The following is a 19,432-nucleotide window of genomic DNA, read 5'->3' on the forward strand; positions in this document are numbered from 1 at the left end:
TGGTTTTCCCTGGGCTTTGAGTTGATAACATAAAATCGGTTTTATATAATACAATTTTCAATCTTTTGTCGTTAAAAAGTTGACATTGTTTTGATTTAAAAAGAATTTCTAAAATATGGGGAAGAAAGAAATAAAATTTAAGAAAACCAAGCACTTAACATTTTCTGTTAGGAAACTTAACATTTTGTTAATTTGCAATGTGGTTTTATTTCCCGCGCTCGCTTTTGAATTTAAAGTGACCAAAGCAATTGCATCATAAAATAACTAGAAAAATATCGTATTTTCGATGTTTAGACAAAAGTAATATCTTGATACATATCGATATATTGATATTTTGATATATTATCAACAACCCTATTTGTTTTGTTGTTGTTGTCGCGTTTCTTTGCTTGCGTGCGGTTGATCCGCGGATAGTTTACCCTGCAAACTCGCAGAAAATGCAAACTTAGGCGAGATATAGGAAAACTGACCACCGACAGGTGCCGAAAGTGCGAACCGAGCGAAGGAAAAGCCATTGAACGACAAAAAATTAACAAGCGAGGAAAACAGCGTAGAATTTCCCGAAACAATAACAACAACAACGGCTGCAACCACAAAAAAAATTTAACTCAATTAAAAGAAACGGAGGAAAATGCAATTGAATTGCCGAGAAAATGTGTGAAGTGTGCTGATGTGTTTGCGTGGAAATGGAGCGAATTGTGATTTTGTCTAGTGTTTTCCGCTGCCAGAAAAGTGTGCGCAGGAAAATCGCTGACAATTCGTGAGGGGAAAGAGAAAATTCGGGGAAAATTCAATACAAAAACGCGGAAAACAAAAACAGAAACGAAAATCGGAAGAGAGAGAGAAAAGAAAATAAATATCTTTTATACCTGTGTGGGTGTGTGTGCGTCAGTGTGTGCGTGTGCAAAAGAAGAAGATCAAAGCGAAACGACAAAAACAACGGCAACAAAAACTACACACAGCTGACTTCCTCTTCTCTCACCTTCCTGCATACACTGTCCGAAAAAGCATATTTATTACTACTGATAATGCAAAAACACCAACGACTACTTCCAAACGCCGGCTTTTAAACTAGTCATCATAAAGATACAACAGCTAATTAAACATATCCCAAAACCGACAAAAAATAATTAAAATTCCAGTCAACAAAGTAATCTAGTAAAATTAAATTCTTAGTAAGAAAAAACAAAACACATCGCAATGGATTGGATCATCAACGACGAGATGGGCCTTACGGTGGGTCATGTTGTGGGCTGGGCCGCCGCCTCAGCGATGGTCATTGGGGGCGTAATCCCCTACGTTCCCCAATACATTGAGATCAAGAAGACGCAGGACGCGGAGGGGTTCTCACTGTACGTCTGCCTCGCCCTGCTGGTCGCCAACTCGCTGAGAATACTCTTCTGGTAAGTCCACAATCAAAATAGAATATACTCGTACCCCTTATATTATATTTCGCAAAAATATTATTTCACTCTTATAATATTCTCAGAATGTTTATGATCAGCCTTCCTAGACTACTGCAAAATTACTGAGTAGGCTAATCTGTTTTTCACCAAAATATATCTGTAATGTCCATTAAAAATCTTTTAATGTTCTAGAGGAAAAATTACAAAAGGAGAATCATGGGCACAATTACCTTGTTTTCGTGCATGTAAATGAGCACATGGGGCAGAAATAATACAGTTTATGAGCAATAAATCAGTAATGAAAAAAAAGACGAATTTATATTTTTCTACTGTTTGTTTTTCTTTCAATGTACAGCATTCAAAAAAAAAAAAAAAATCCTAATTGCTTTATGAAAAGAAGATAAACACCTGCAGTATTTCTTTATATGTTTTTTAAATATCAAAGAAAATGCGAATAAATATTGTCAATACATATTTAACTGTCTCAAAGACCTAAAAACAAATTTTGTTTTTTAAGATTAACAGTTCCAAGAATAATTTTTAAGTATTAGCAGACTCTCTCTAAGTAAATGCCTTCCCGTTTTTATCTCGCCCACAATGGGATGACTAAACCCACTCTGTAAACACCTCGTATCTTGGCTTATCTGGGGTAATTCAAGCCGCTTATCGCTGAAATTCTCTCGTGGTCGTCGCGACATTTTACGGTTTCCACCTCTTGAGACCCCCTATCTGGGTATAGCTTTGTCATGATTTCTCGTCGATTTCGCAGACCATAGAATTCCACAAATTGTCCAAGGACTATTGAACGGGTTTTATGTTTATTGTGTTGGCTGCGATATGGTATTTGACACAATGCCACGGGTAATTGCTATTTTGGCTTGTTTTTGTGATAATTATTGGTAGGTTTGGCTGCCCTCACGATGATTTTGGGAAAACGATTCCGGGTAAACTAAAGTTCAGTGGGATGATTGATAAGAACTCAAACCGCATTATGATGGCTATTTAATTATTGATGAAGCAAATGTAAAGTATAAACAGATTTCATAAATCTATATTCACATATTATTTACTAATATAAGTTATTAGGTGTTTTTCAATTTTGAGAGTTCTTTTAATCACTTCAACAGTCATTGTGCAAACCTCCCCTTCAAAGTTGATTCATCAATTAAAAGAGAAAGAGATATAAATCAAAACAACAAAATAAATTTTTAATTCAATTTGAGTGAATGGGCTAAATAGCTTTTAAAATGTCACAATGCCACTTCAACCCGAGGAAACTACTTCAGCAAACAATGGAATAGAATTTTGATCGAAAAACAAACGATATTGTTTATTCGGAACATACTCTGAAATATATCTACTTATTGTTCCAATGGAACTAGACTTTTTTTGAGGCTAGCCACTCCATTTTACCTTTAAAACCAGGGTCAACTACTTTTGCCCATCTGGTTTCCGAACGATTTAATTTTTTATTTGTTTACCCCGTTTAAAGTCGCCTCTGTTATGAGTTTTTAAGACCCAATGCTTCCGATAAATAAATTATTAACAAGGCGAGGGAAACGTGAACAAAAAATGTGGCAGCAACTGGTGGCCCTCGTCTATAGCGACGTCGTCAATTTGTCTGGCCTGGGTAGCAATCAATAAATTAATTATTTAGCTAGAAACTGTTGCCGGCGAGCAAAGTGAATCAGCTGTGCAACGTGGCTTTGGGCCCAATAATCCAGATACAATATACTTTAAATATAGATGTTTACGAGTGTGTGGAAAATTCTTTGTGGGGAGGCGTTTTTCTTGACACGCGATGAGTTTCAATGGCTTTTGACGAATGCAAACTGGCTGTGGGGTTAAGTAATGCATTAGGAAACTATTTTAAAAATAAAAACAATGAAGGGAAGTAGATTTCATTTTTCATTGCGTTTTGTGTTTCCTAGCGGAGATAATTGTTATTATTCTGACTAATCGCCGCGATATAGATAAACCTCCAGACACCCACTTGCATATACTTTTTCCGCAGTTAACTGCAACTGGCAATTTGTGCAAAACAAAATGCACGAAACACTTAAACTATTTTTAGTTTTATTTCTGTACGTTCACAGAAATTGCTGGCAATTACAATTAATTATTTGATGTGTTGGGAATATAAATTACCCACAAAAATATTTACGAGTTCTCCCAGTGGAAAACTTAGCCAACAAAGAGAAACTGGATAGTGGAACAAAGCGAATGACACATCCGAAGTCTTTATTATAAATAATTGACATCGTTGCGGCCTTTGTTGTGCATCGTAAATATATGCATATTTAACAAAGAATTAATCACGAAACACACAGAGTGATATGCGAGTTGTAAATAAAAACCAAAGTACCTATCGAATAAATAAGAAAATTTTAATATTGCTTAAGGCTTTTTGAATGAGCTCATTGGCTTAAATCACCTTTTGTTGATCATTCTGACAGCTGGGAAATCAAGATAGCTATTGTATGTTATGTATTACAAATATAATTTACTTCAGATAAGATATTTCGAATTTTTTCAAGAGATGTTCTATATCGTTACTATACCGTTTATAATTCAAAAAATGTAAAAAAGGTTATAGTAATTATACTAAAACGTATTCAAAGTAATCTATAATATTTATGTATACAACTTCCAATCAAGTTCTAAATAAAAAGCAGTCCAATGTGGGCGGTTTATCTAGTTTCTGACTAATGAATCAAAGTGAACATTAGCTGCGTATATAGAATATATATATAACCAGATATATACACCGAACCAAAGTGTATTTAATTGCCAAAGTCAACAGAGCGGAGTCAGGTTTCGCAAAAAGGTTTCCCTGCATAAAAAACGGTAAAGTTATGACTCAATATGTTGGTCAGGTCAGTGGGGCGTGACTAAACAAGTCTGCATTATAATTTACACTTTCATTCCTGGCAAACTATATAATACAACAATAGATGTGGGCATACGTAGTATACAAGCTGTTAACTTGGCTCAGACAGAGTCATTTCTATATTTGTAATTTTCATGCCAACATTTGCTTAAATATTTGCACAATTTGTCAGCCTGCCTGAAAACACAGGGCGTTTACACTTAGCAAATTAACAAAATTGAGGCAACTCTCGCCTGTAATTAAAATTTTATACTATATACGCGAATCTGAATATTCAGTTTTGGAATTTACTCTCGTCTTTTAACAACAAATTCACTTAAAATGTTGCAAAACTTGTGCCGCCCATTAGAAATTGTTGCAACTATTCATATTATACAACTTAATTTGGTGGGAAAGTGAAGGGTTCAACTCGAGAACTTTGGGGTTCATTGAACTTATTTCGGCAAGTTTTTGGGATTCAAGTTTCAGCGAAGCGTCAACAAGGAAAAGTAATAATGTGAAAAGTTGTTGACTAATTGAATTCTTCAAGGTAACTTACATAAGACTCATGGAAAAATATTATTATTTCAGTAAAAGTTTTCAAGAGAATCTTTTTGAACTTAGAAAGGAATTTTACTTAAGCAAAGATTGAAATGCAGTTGGAATAAAAACTCTCAGATCAAAATATTTTTCCAGCGAACCAATCAAGATAATTATTCTGAATCGGAAATTTTTATAAAACAACTTCCTCAATTGATAAGCGATTTGAAAAGCAGTGACTATATAGGGGCGGTTGGGTGTTTCCTATCTGTAATGAGACTCTCCAATCAATTTAGTTGCTGGTATGATACACCCAGTGTATTTATGGTGTTTGTGTAAAGCAAGCAACAAATCGACTTTAGCTTGAGGAGCGATTTCTTATCACTATAAAGGAGCGTGTGTGTTTGAAGATAACGAAGTCTCGCCATTAACCGTCGACCGAGTCAACTCCAACCAATTAATTTATTTACGTAAACACTTATCACAATAAGTCGCCCCCTAATACGTAATCTAATGATATGCCCAAAGATAATGCAATTAAATAGATACGATTGTGTATATCTACAAATGTCACACGATTTCCCCCAATTATTTCATAATTTATAATTTGCTTATCAATAAATGACCAAAAAAAGAAAGAAACGAAGACACTGGTCAATCTAATCTAACATTTTTAATAATTTGTTAAGCATTCCCAACTTTCATTCACGTTTATTTATACAAGCTTTAACCCAGTTTCCCTGTTTATTTATTATTAATGCTTACCATTCACTGGCCTCGAAAAAATGAAACAACTTATTTCTAAAGGCAAACAATTTTTTGTGGACATTTTCTCGCCAAAGGCCAAGGTTTGTGGGTGTTGGAAGGACCAAAAAATTATTTTTTGGGTGGTTTTTTTGGGGGGAGGTGGCTCTCTTCCATATTTGCTGACCAGCAAAACTTGCGTTCGGCCCATAAATGTTTACGGTTTTTGGTCTGCTGTTTTTGCTTATTTTCGCATCGCATGCAAATTAGTTTGTTTTTTTTTTTTTTTAATTTTTGAACCGGTTAGGGCCGCTAAAGTCGATGTGGTTGATAATGATGTTGTTCGTGGGGTTCTGGTTTTAATAGTTGATATTTTTTTTGTGTTTTCCCTTTTTGGCTTTGCTTATAAACGACGTTGCACTTGACTCGACGGTTTTGAAATGTTGCCCGGTCGGTTGGCAACTAAATATTGGTTAAAGCGGCTGTAAAAGATTTATAATTTCGATGTGGAAGTTGTCTGGGCACGAGTTTGTTTGTCAACTTTAAAAGTCTCTTGAAATTCAAGTGGAAACTGTTGAGATGCTACGAAGTTTATGTAATGATTTTCTGAAGGAGTTAAGTTTTTGATTTGAACAAAAATAAATTTATATTTTGTTTTATTTCACAATGTTGGTTAATGTTATTCATTGTGAATGTAAAAATTTGATTATAAAAAATATGAAATGAATAAGCACTTTAGAAATGTGGAAACAATAACATTTCTAAGAGTTTTAAAAACTTTATCTGCTTCCAAGCGTTCTTTTGTTTATCATATGAAAACCCTTTTTAGCGTGCTGCAAATCCGTTTATCAGCTTAAGTTTTAGCAGTCACTAAGCGGAGATAATTTCATAATAAGCTTTTTGTTTTTCAAAATTATCCAAGTAGTATAAACTGCTATGCCACTTAATTAATCGTCCTAATTGTGAGCTCATCGTTGTGCGCCCGAAAACTCTCCGTCTAATTGTGCCAATTATAAGTTTCCGTTGGCCTCTCCCAAACGAATGATTGAACCCAGGGGTTATCTCTGGCATTACATAGTTTTCGAGCAGCCATTATACAGCAGAAGCTCGTTGGAGCTTGTACATCTTAAGCCGATTGGCATTATCTCAATCGCATTTGTTCCGATTCAGGGCAAAGTTTCGCTTTTAGTGCCAGGCTGTCTGATAACCTGGGTGCGGTTAAATCGGAGGTCAAGCAACGCAGTCTTATCTGCGAAAGCCCTCTCCTCAAAAATTAATTGTATTTGTGTTTGGAGATTTTTACGTAATTAAAAAAAAGAAAAGAGAGCTGCGCGGAAAGTGGTTCACGCCATATTTCGTGCTGTGGGACAATGACAATCCCTAAAAGTTTTGCGTCACAGGTGCGGAAAGGACAGACAATTAAAACACACTCGGCAACCTTAATCTGTGGCCTTTGTTGTTCTGCTTTATGGCCGGAGACGTTGGCCTAATTGAATTTTAATGCCAAGCCAAAGTCGGGTTTCGCCTGTAAGCTCGTTACTTACTTGGCCTTTCTGCAGCCAATCTGGATTCTTAAAAGTCTCGAAATTCGCTGGCGATGGCGGAAAATTCCAAGAGGGGAAACACATAGCTAATCGAAAAGTCTAAACAGTGCCGTCAATCTGTGTCCGTTGAATTTTAACGACTTTGCCTGAATGCCCGAATGAAAAATCTCTCGGATCGACGAGACTTCTTTGCATGCGAAAAATGTGCGACGTTGACTGACGCAAATGTTTGCACGAAGCCAACGGACTGAGATTCAATCTCTCAATTAGAATGGATCTCTGCCCCACAGAGTTGGACAGCAGCAGAGATAATCTGCGTGGAGAAAACTTGAAGAATATTCAATTTCATGAACATTTATTAATATTTAATGCGCTTAAAAGCTGTGTTTATTGATTTTGTGGCAGGAGGCTTCTAAAACTTTTGTGCACTTTATGTGGTTGTTTATCGGCTTTTTAGCTGTGTATATAGGAGTGATACATTTTTGGGAAAAAGTTATTTTTTGTGTATGTAGGGGAATGTTGTCAGGGTTGGGCCATTGTCAGAGTTGGGCCATCTCAATATTTCGAATATTCGTTCTAGTACCTTCTGTTTGTGGGTGTCAAGAAACTTCTATCGGTCACTCGAAACTTTCCACGTGACTACTTATTTCGGGATTTCATTTTTCTACGTGTCGTTGTTCTTTGAAAAAAAGTGCTCGAAAAAGTTTTTTAACCTGGCCGAAAAGGTGGAATAACACAAGATTACAACATGTCATCCGCAAAGTGAACATAAAAAATACGTTATATAGTTGTTATATTACAAAATACTAAGATATAGTTTCATTGAGAGATATAGTTTGGCTATACCATACCATAATAGATTAATACCGCATGTCGTCAGGGTTGGGCCACTTGTGTAGTCAGGCTTGGGCCATCATAATTTTTACATTTTATTCGTGTATTTTTGATTTTTGTTGTAATATTTAAGTTTTTTGTAGCAAAAATATGCAAAATAAATTAAATAGATTTCCTTAAAAAAATATTTTGATGGATTGAAAGAAGATGAATCATTTTTATCTTTTTCTTTAGTGTTTCTCGCTACAAACGAAAAACAACTCTGAATAATTTGATAATTTTACTGTAAAATCCCAAATAATTAAATAAATGAACAAAATAATGTCAGATTTACCTGAATTCAATTTTATTCCACCAAGTTATGATATTGTCAACGATTTTCTGAAGGTGGCCCAACCCTGACTACATGGCCCAACGCTGACTACATTTTTTTTTTTTTCAAACGCCTATAACTTTTTTTGTTTTTGTTTTTTTATTTTCTATTTTTGGTGAACACTTCCTATTGCTTGTACCTTTCCAAAAATGTATAAACTTATTCTGAATTGTCAGTCGTTCAGAACTTATGGACATAGGTCAAAATATGGCCCAACCCTGACAACATTCCCCTATATCGTATATAAGCAATCAAGACAGTTTTTAAATTACTTGTTTGCTTGTTAGAAAGACGTTAAGAATTGTATATTGTAATTAAGATATTTTCTCAAAAAATGGTATATTTGAAATACAACAGTTTGTTTCATAAAAATATATTAAAGCTTACCTCAAAATTTTAACTATCAGATATTTTTGTTTTATTTTGTGTAGAATTTCTATAAAGTTCCGTATCAATTTATTCGTAAATAAAAATAATTCCCAAAACTATTAAAGGAATTCCCTCAGCAAAACCTGAGGTCAAAAGTTCCCAACCACATATCGATTATTTTTCACGCATAAGTTGACTTTGCAATGCGCTTTATTCCCAACGACAATGCCGTTTAATCCCGTACCCAGTTATAAAAACGCGAAAAAGTTGAAAACAGCATTATCACGCTTGGTTTGCCTTCGAGAAGCAGATGTGGCCCCCAAATGGCATTGACACCATTCGGAAAGCCTTTAAGTCCCAGCACTTTAAATTAGTTTTGATAAGCGCCGTGAAAATTGGAACAACTTTTATAAAAATTGTGGTAGGTCCCCGAATAAAAGTTATATGCAAAACAGAAAGTAATTCCTATAGTCAGCTCAAAAGTTGAACTTTATATCTGCAGAGGTATAAATATTCCGATATAAAATATCCGCCATCGTTTTGCCTACAAATTTCAAGCTCTCATGCAAATCAGCAAATATTTTACTCCGCCTGGGTTCCATTTATTTTTCCATTTTCAATTGTGTGCCCTTTTTGCATATTTTCTCCCATGACTTTCTTTGCCATCTGCGCTCTTGACTCCCTTTCTTCTACGGTTTCTGAATGTGGTTTTCCGAGGGCGAAAACTGAAGTGTTTCCCTCGGCTAAAGTCACACACAGCGTTTCTGGGAGGCCAGAATCTTTTGTTTGTGTTTCGATTTGTCGTTTTATGGGCTTAGCGCCATGTGGGAGGACTCAGCTCCTATTAATTTTCATTGAGCAAATCAAATGATGTAATAAAATATTTATTGTTTCATTTTCTATTAGATTTTCTCAGAACGTAGCAGCTTTAATGACATTTTTGAAGAGAGAATAGCACATTTTGTGGTTTTTAATTTAATTAAGCTTTTATTGTTGTTTATGAAAAGGTTTATGGATGATTTTTGGGTATCAAATAACTACAGTTTTGAAAGTTAAAAAATAGTAATTGTACTTAAATAAGCGTTTAATCAATGATCATCCATTTTTGATTCCTTTGTGGGGACAAATTGTATTTTAAATATTTTATATATTTATTAAAACTCAACGTTTTAAGTTAGTATTGAAGCATATGAGAATCTATTTTTAAGTTTCCTCACTTTTAGGCAACTCTGTGTAAAGGGATCATAAACTTAGTCGCAGCTTAACGCACAAATTGTTCGGTTCATTGGCAATCGCAAGTCATCTGTGCTCCAGTTCATCGTTTCTTTATCCTTTATCCTGGGCAAGGTCATTTGTTCCTAGCAGCTTAGCTCAACGCCCAACGAAATCCATCTGGGTTTCGGATCGGCCCAGTTATGGGCATTCATCACCATCAGCGGCGGGCCATCCATTCTACTATTCATTCATTCATTCACTCACTCGGTGGATAGTGGGTAAAATAATGCTTTGGTTGTTCGAGCCCTTTTTCCCTTCTGCTCATCAGGCGCCAACTTGTGTGTTTACCCAAGTCTCGAAGCAGGCAATCTACAAACGTGGCCAACACTCACACACACACTGACACAATGCGGTTCCGAAATAACCGGAATACATGGTCTTAAGTGCTTTCGGTTCCGTTAGTTAGGAGCCCTTCAGCAGTGAGACAACGATGAGGACTTTCGTCCTTTCGTCCACGGCGACTGTAGCCTACTTACGGGCCTCCACTGGTTCGCTAGTTAAGCCAAATGAAATTTGTGTTAAGCAGCACACTTCGCTTAACCTTGGCTTAAACACATTCAATTACAGCTGTGGTCGAAACTATGAAGTTAAATCGGACACTCAATTGTTCGAAAATGCGGCTAAACACCATTTAATTTTTCATAGCATACTTTTCGGTGCCCTTTTAAGAGGTTTGAAATCTGAATAAAAAGCTTAAAGAAAAAAATAGTTATTAAATGTTGTAGGGAAATATTCAGAGACTTTTTTAGGTCAATCAACAATTTGATAAAATTAATTAAATTCCCTTGTTATATTATTATGACTTCAGCTGTACATCGGGCAGACAAAAACCCACCCACACTTGAGTAAACATTACGCTGAAGGCAACACGGAATTTTAATTATGTCTAGAACAGACACAAAAGGTTAGCGATGAACAAAGCCCTCACACATGGAAAAACAGCTTGCAAATTGCTTGGCTCCACTTTGGTGACTTAATTTGTTGCCAGCCCCCCGACAAATTCTATCAATAAAAGTTTCATCAAGCCTAAGTGACATTTTCGGGGCTGCCGCCTATTTAGTGAAATTGCTGCGGCTATTTGGGCAAATTGCCACTGAAAGTGAACCCCTGAATATGCAGGTGAAAAATGGAAAGTTTTGCGTTTGCTGAAAGTGCTGCCCGGTAGTTGGAAAATTGTTTGCATTGCAGGCTCACTGTAGGTTTGAAATGCACGTATACAATTTTATCGATTTTTTACGACATATTTTACACTCTGAAGCGTGCAAAATGTTATGCCAGTGGGCGGAACGAGGAGACGCCGGTGTGTTTTTGCCAATTTAAAAGGTAAAGCCAACCATTCTGCACTAATGTTTCGGGGGGTTAGTTCTCTACTGAGCGCCAGAGTCAAGCGATGACTACAAATTGGTGTGTTTGCATTGAAAATGTTAGCATTGCAGAAAATTGCAGTTGTTGTACAAACTCAGAAAGCATTAAGCAGGATTTCATGGCTGCCAGGAGGATGAGTTGCAGCCAAAATACCTTATAATTGAGCTTTGAAACTGTTGCACTCGACTAGAGTTGAAGTTGAAATTGCTTTGTAGGAGACATGCTTTATGGTTTGTTTGTTACAGTAAATTGAATGCAAAGAACACTTCGTTACACCCTTTTAGATGCAGTTAATAAAAGTAAATAACTGCATTTCATTTTAGAAACTCTAAACTTATTTTTCATATTTAGAAAGACATTTCTATAGAGTCTCAAAGATATCATTTACCTTAAAACATTTTCTATGAGATAGAAAAGTATCTAAAATAAATCCCTACCCTTTTATTTATTTATTTTATTAATAAAAGTAAATATCAACACTTCATTTTGGAAACCCTAAACTTATTACACATATTAAGAAAGACATTTCTGCAGAATCTCCAAGATATCATATACCTTAAAACATTTTCTATGAGATAGAAAAGTATCTAATCTTAAATCCTCCCTCTTTGATATGAGTAACTAAGTATACGTAATCCTAATGAATTTAGTACTCAAAATAAAACCATGAAATCTATCTTTAATCAAGAGCGCGCGTTAACCTGCCTTAAATCTCATTGCTCCTCCCATTCCGCTAACGAAATCGAAATGCAAATGTGTTTTGCATGTCATTTAAAGGCGATTTATGTGGTGATTCGCTTCCAGCCATGGAATGACATTGACTTGGCACAACTGGTAATTCAATTTCCATGCTACGAAAGGGAGCAAATTGCCAAAGGAGCTGTGAGGTGTTGGCCCCATTTCCCAATTTCCCCCCTTTTCCACCTTTTCCCGCATTTTACTATCTGGTAATCGGAAGCAACGCGGAAATGTATGCTATCTGCTGTTTGTGATTGCAAAACGACAGCTGTGGCTTTTACTTTTGGTACAACAGTTGGTGGCACAAATCGACACCAGCGAATTGCCAACAAATTGACGGATTTTTTCATTTAATAACACTTGGGAATGACTTTCTGTCGGACAGAAGGACTTTCATCCCAAACAAATCCGCAGAAAATCTCTGGACTTCCCGTTCGGTTTGTTCGGCTTTTGTGTTTGGGGGCCTTTCGGCCAAATGCTCAACACGTTTTGGCCATTGTTGGTTGTTTGTGTGTTCGGGGACCCTTTTTCACCCACTTGGCATCTGTCAGATTTATGACAAAATCGCTTGACACACTGCTGGGATTGCCTCTTCACCCTCCCTCTCTGATCAAAAAACATATATATACATTAGGCTCTGCTGCAGGTCTCATAATCGATTGGGTTTGGCAGTAAATTATGCTGTTGGGCGCACATCAATCACTTGTTGGGCGATGTAAGCACCTGTCAATTAGCAAGTACTTAAGGCTACAACGTGCAGCGAATTTGGACCAGTTGTCAACTCACGGGTGATAAATAATGATTCCTTTTAGTGCCTTTGAGGTCTAAGGAATGTCTATGGGTTAGGGTATGGCCATTATGAATTATAAGTGGATAAAAGGTGTGGAGATAAGGATTTTATTAATACAAAATATGCAGATACCCAATAACAGATATGTATGATTTAGATAAACATTCGACACATGTAAATAAATATATTTAGTTGCTTATCATTGTTCCTTTTTTTGCTGTAAAGGGCTTTAAAAGTACAGAATGAAATTCAACTGTATGCTAACTATAAATCCCCCCTCGAAAAAAATCCCACCAGGGACACAACCAAAATCTCGATACTGCAGGCCAATTAAAATGCCATTTTGTGCTGACCTTTCCGATTGACCTTTGCCCCATTTTCCCTCTGGTTTTCCAGGTTCTCCAGCCGCTACGAGCTTCCACTGCTGGTGCAGAGCGTCGTGATGAACGTGACCATGTTCCTGATGATCCATCTGTGCGTGAAGGTGAAGCGGGTGAACGCCAACAACCGCGAGCTCGCCCTGCGAGGTGAGTCCCATCAGCCGATTGCAGGCTGTCACCCCGCAGATAAACATGTCAAGCAATCAACCAACGCTCCCTCGTTTTTCCAGGCGATGAACTGCATTTGCCCAAAGTGATGACGGACACGGACACGGGCGCCTCTGTTTCCACGGAAGCCGGCGGAAGCGTCCTCAAGCGAGTTCGCTCCCGGCATTATCTCACTGGTAAGTCAAATGCTTTCACGTGGTTTTAAAACACAGCGATGTGGAAAGCCATAAAATAGTGCGCCGTTTAGGAGATATTTTAAGACATATTTACATATAATAGAATGCATAAATTTGATATCCGTTAAAAGCAGAACTTAAAGATAGGAAGAACTTCAAAGAATTGTTCATACCTAAGTCTTCTTCAAGATTATTAATTTTTGCCATTATCTAAAAAATATTATTATTTAGATCGTTTGTATATACGGGATTGTACATAGATATCTAGGGTTTTAAACTACATACTTAAAAATGTTTCTTAAAATATACTTTTAAAAAATAAACTCACTCTATTTCCTATGTCAGACTTCAAAGTAAATTAAAACAAATCTAACTAAATGCGGAAAGAGAAGTTAGAGCATTGCAATTCCATTACCATTAGCGAAGCTCCACCTTCTGCTGCTTTTTATCATACTATATCTTTATGGAGCGGAGCGCCCGTTCGCCGTCCGCATTTACTTCTTCTCCTTCATTACATCTTATCAGTAAATAGAAAAACAAGAAACTGGGTTAGGAGGTGGCTTTCTGGGCGGTAAATTGATCAATGAACCGTCGAGCAGAACCAATATACGCCCACGCCAACACGAGCTAATTATATTGGCACGCCTTGGGCTTCTTTGTACTTGTATTGCTTGTCGTAAATTGTGCAGCGCCTAAAAGCAGGCAGAGATAATGAAAATTGATTTCCAACTGGCCTGCCATCTGCAGTCCTCCCGATGTGGCACCTTTGAACGATTTATAGAGCTCTAAACTGTTGGGTCATGACCTCTGGCTTATTGCCGTAAAAGTTTTTTGATAAATAGCAATAAAGAAAGGCAGTTATCATGATTTGTGGTATTTTTTAAGGGGAAGTTTGTAGAAATTCGTAGCATAGCTGCTCGATACTTCACTTATTTATTAATGTTTGCAAACAGTTACACTTGTTTGTAAAATTTACGGACTGTTTAATAATTTGCAGGCAACAAATCTCTCACAGATTTTAAATCATTTAAAAATATGTCAAAAAGTATGCAACTTTCTTTAGCTTAGAAGTGAAAAGCATATGTTCCAAATTGAACTAGATTATTTCATGGGGTTATTTTAGGCTTCTTAGGTTTATTTAAACCTTGACACTTTCGTGGCATTTAATAATTATTATATATAGTATAATATACTAAGTATATTAACACTTGTTCTTAAATTAAGTTAATAACAAATTAACTGAATTTCTTTATTACCCTTTTAGACCTGGACTTCAAGCACTTTTGGAGCTGGACAGACTTCCAATCGTATCTGGACTTCATGCTCCTAGTTTGGTTCGTGGGCGCCGCCATAACATATCTGATGCTGTCCGTTCATTGGTTCATGGAATCCATGGGCTTCGTGGCCGTCTTCACAGAGGCCATGTTAGGTAAGAATGGAAAATAACAAAACTAACCATCAACCTCTCAACACATTTATTTTTGTATTTTCTTAGGGGCGCCACAATTTCTGCGCAACTTTAAGAATAAATCAACATATGGAATGAGCATACACATGGTGATCATGTGGACGCTCGGTGATATGTTTAAGACTGGTTACTTTATTGTTAGGAAAGCCCCATCGCAATTCTGGATCTGTGGCACGCTGCAGGCAAGTATTTGTGATATATATACTCTTTCCATATGAAATTAATGGGTTATATTCGGATTTCCAGGTCAGCTTGGACATAGCGATCCTGTCGCAGGTGTGGTTCTACCGTAAGAATTCCAAGCCGCGCGATTTGCGGCGCGGCGATTAGCAGTTTGCCCCCGAAGAACAGCCACAGCACAACCACCATCACCACCACGATCTGCATACATCCCATTCCCAGTCCGAGGAGCACCAGCTCTCGCTGCCCGTGACGGTGAGCAGCAGTGGCGACGACCACCTGCTGACCGCCCGTGCGGACGACGAGCACTTCAAGGTGCTGGACTTTGGTCAGTGCCACGATAACCGTGCGTTTCAGTATCACAATAATAACAAGATGTTGCCCAGACCAGGAGGCAGTGGCAAGAGCAAGGACGACAGCAGCATGGCCGCCGCCCTGGAGGTCGTCATCGTCCATTCGCCGGCTTCCAAGGAGCAGCGCCTCATCGGCGGTCAGGAGTCAGCGAGCAGCGGCTGCTGTCGCCGTAAGCGAAACAATGCCACCCAAACTAAAATGGAGGGCGGCAGTTGCTGCTGCGTGATCACCACGCACCACCACCACTGCCACTGTAACCACCACAGGCACCATCACCACCATTGCCACTACAGGAGCTCCAAGCGACGAGCTCTGCTCCACCAGAAGAGGAGCCACCGCCATCACAATCTGCAGGTCAAGCAGTCGAACCACAAACCAATGCTTCCATCAAACCAAAACAACAACAACAAGTCTTCCTTGGACTCCAGCGAAGAGGCGATGCACCACCAGGCCATCGCCATCGAGATCGATGCGGCGACGATGAGCGAGGATGGCGAGGAGAACAACAGCAGCACGGCCACCTCGAACTTCCCGTACAAAGTGGCCAGCGAGGGCGTGAAGCCCATCATAATGGCTCCTCTGCGGGAGCAGCATCGCCATAGGAGAGGCTCCCTGAACTCCAACACCACCATCGAAACCGACGAGCTCTCCCACGACGACGACGACGACGACGACGATGATGTGCGAATGGGTTCCCACCACTTGCCGGAGGATGAGGCGCAGCTCACGCAGCCGGCGATCACGAACAGTTCGAGTAGCTCCACGAAGAGGGGCAATCCCGCCTCGGCGCCAGCGCGAAACGAGTGTGTGCGGATCAAGCGGAAGCGGTTCATAGCCGAGGCTGGGCAGGATTACTGCAGCAGTTGCTCGAGCTCCTGTTCGTGCAGCAGTCTCGATGAGGATCTGGAGGCCCATCGCGAAATGACCGTTTCGGCGGAGTGTCATCAGTGTGTTCCCGGTTCGCGGAGAGCCAGCTTCTGTTCCTGCCACAACTCCAGCTGCTGCTGCGGCTCCTGCTCTCGCGGGGATGAGGAGGACGACGAGGAGGAGGAAGCGGACGACGAGGACGACGAGACCACGGGGCAAAGGGAGAGCTTTTGCACGGCTGCGGATCACACGATAACTCCGTCGCAGGAGGGCGACGATATGCACAGCAGCACATTGACACCCTTGAGCACCCAGAGGTCCTCCTTCATGGATCAGGATCACGGCGATCACACCATGCGAAGTGACAATGGCGGAGGCAACCTAACCGATGCAGATGCCTCGTCGCTGAGCCAGTCGGCGGAGTACTTTTCGCTGTCGTCCACCGCCGGAGGAGCCGCCTCTTTTCCCATCAAAGAGGAGGACAAAGCGGACAAGCCGGAGAAGAGGGAGGCGAGGGATGCGAAGGATAGAGAAGTGGAGCCACCGTCCTGCAAGCACTGGAGCCGCAACCCGCACGGGAAACACAAACGGGGCTCCTCGCCGGTGGACAACTCCTTATGACGAAGTGTCTCGCTGGTCGCCTGGCCAGCCATCGATGTGAACGCCCTGCTGCAGCAGACCATCCGCAAGTCCGCCGTGCTGCAGGAGACGCCGGTGCGCAGGAGAACCACTGCCAAAACGGGTGCGGGAACAGCGGGAAGTAACGATTCATCCACGGCCACCTTGACGGCCAGTGTGGTGACTGTGGCCAAGTATCCCTCACCCGGATTAGTCAGCACCGTCACCAGTTTGAACGGGTGTGGCACCACCTACAGCTACACCACCACCACGGCTGCTCCTCCAAATTCGAATCCCGCAGCAGCTGGCAAGCGAAACGCCAAGTACTCGCCCGTTCCGAATTCCGAGGCCTACCAGTGCGATCCACTGCAGCAGAGCTCCACGGAGATCATCTTATAACTCATGCAAACATACCTCTGCATCCTTGACTTTTATACAGTGTGAAACCGTATGGGAATCAAGGGTAAACCTCATTAGTAGGAAGGGATTATGATTATACACAATCGCAGAAGACATAACACCAATCACTCGTGGAAAACCAAAATTCATTAAGCTGTTCAATTTGTTGTTATTCGGGGGTAACAAAAACCAAAACCAAGACGAGGACGTAGAAGAGGCAGACCTAGTTTATACACTTAGAACATAACACCAATGTACATTATTTTTTATGTGAGATGCGAGATCAAAGGATTAGCTTAAAATGTAACTAGTTTTAAATCCTTAGTTTTTCGGACTACGAGAATTTAAAGAAGGGTTTCAGCTGGGGAAGGGACCAAGCCAGAGTTGTCAAAGCCTTCGAAGTTTTCCAAATCCACGCAAAGACATATCCACTTTGTGCAAATTTCTAGCTTAGTTAACTTTCCTCAGCTTGGGCCTCTCACCTTGTTTAGATTTAACTTGATAAATCGTCATTGTTTTTCGTACATTAGTCAAATTCATTTCGTAGTCCTGTAAGTTCTGTAACAAAATCAAACTTTAATCTCGATATTATTCGTAAAATGAATTTTTAATTTTATCATTTCCTAGCAGAATTTATTAGCTAAGATCTATTAAAATTGATACAAAATAAACGAAACCCAAGCAGAACTTATGATTTTCTTTCTTTTTTATTTTCTTTTTTTTCATTTTTTATGCAGCACAATTCCTGATCGTTAGCTTTATTATTCTAGAGATTACGTAAAAACTACTAAACAATTACAAAAATCTTCCTTGCAATTTTGAGATTCCGTTGAAAACGTACACACAATTTAAATACGAAATTAAATTATTTATAAGCCACATAAATATGTATTCGAAGTGCTTGAGAATATTTAAGAAATATTTAAAAATTACCAATAACCGACGACGAGGAGAAGTAACATTTGTTGATTAGTGAGTAGCGGCTATTTATGATTGTTTTTACTACGACGAGTGGATTTTGTAGTGTCCTATAAATAACAAATCTGTTGCAGATGCGCAGTATTATATTCTTTGTGAAACCATTATCCAACTGTAACGAATTACTTACTAACAAATGAAAAGAAATGGAAGCAAATACTCATAATCAATTAAAACTGTTATAAGAACGGCATTTGGATTATAGAATCTTTTTTCATAACCGCAATGGTTATTATACTCATATTACTGGTATTTATATAGACCTATTCTTAAGTCAAGAAGAGCCATGAGAAGCAATAAAACGCAAACGACAAGTGGAAGTTTAATAATACTAACCATAATTGTTTGCTACCGAATTTACTTTATTGGTGTTCTAGACATTTCTCAAAACAAAATAAACGTAAACTATGCGATACAAAGGGATCTTTTTTATTGAATATTTTTTCTTGTGGAACCTTTTTTTCTTAAAGCTGTTTTCAACATCTCTATTTTTTGTATCTCTATTTAATATCTTCAGTTTCACTACCTTATACAAAACCGGACGTGTTTTAAACGCACTTTCAGTTGTATTTGATAAAAAATATTTATATGCTCTAATATATTATTAAAATAAAACGAATTCAATGTTAATGTGGATCATTCAGTGCGATCTCCAAAAATTTAAAAATCCCGCTGAAAGGATATGATAACAGTGGTTAAAAGATTCTGCACTAAATAAATAATAAGAAAAGGAAAAAAAAAAAAAAAAAAAAAAAAAAAGTAACATTTGTTGATTAGTGAGTAGCGGCTATTTATGATTGTTTTTACTACGACGAGTGGATTTTGTAGTGTCCTATAAATAACAAATCTGTTGCAGATGCGCAGTATTATATTCTTTGTGAAACCATTATCCAACTGTAACGAATTACTTACTAACAAATGAAAAGAAATGGAAGCAAATACTCATAATCAATTAAAACTGTTATAAGAACGGCATTTGGATTATAGAATCTTTTTT

At 38.5% G+C, this 19,432-nt stretch overlaps 1 protein-coding gene across 1 annotated transcript; it reads left to right on the forward strand.

The window, feature by feature from the left end:
* The first annotated feature begins 371 nt into the window (after window positions 1-371).
* On the forward strand, window positions 372-18,148 carry LOC108093449. The gene is given in 6 exon segments (XM_017193523.2): window positions 372-1,403; window positions 13,244-13,374; window positions 13,458-13,571; window positions 14,836-15,000; window positions 15,067-15,221; window positions 15,286-18,148. Coding segments are annotated over 6 exon segments (2,940 nt in total). The 5' UTR covers window positions 372-1,200; the 3' UTR covers window positions 17,458-18,148.
* Window positions 18,149-19,432: the final 1,284 nt, after the last annotated feature.

This window comes from Drosophila ficusphila, unplaced genomic scaffold, assembly GCF_018152265.1.
Source record: "Drosophila ficusphila isolate 14025-0441.05 unplaced genomic scaffold, ASM1815226v1 contig_855, whole genome shotgun sequence".
Classification (NCBI taxonomy): domain Eukaryota; kingdom Metazoa; phylum Arthropoda; class Insecta; order Diptera; family Drosophilidae; genus Drosophila; species Drosophila ficusphila.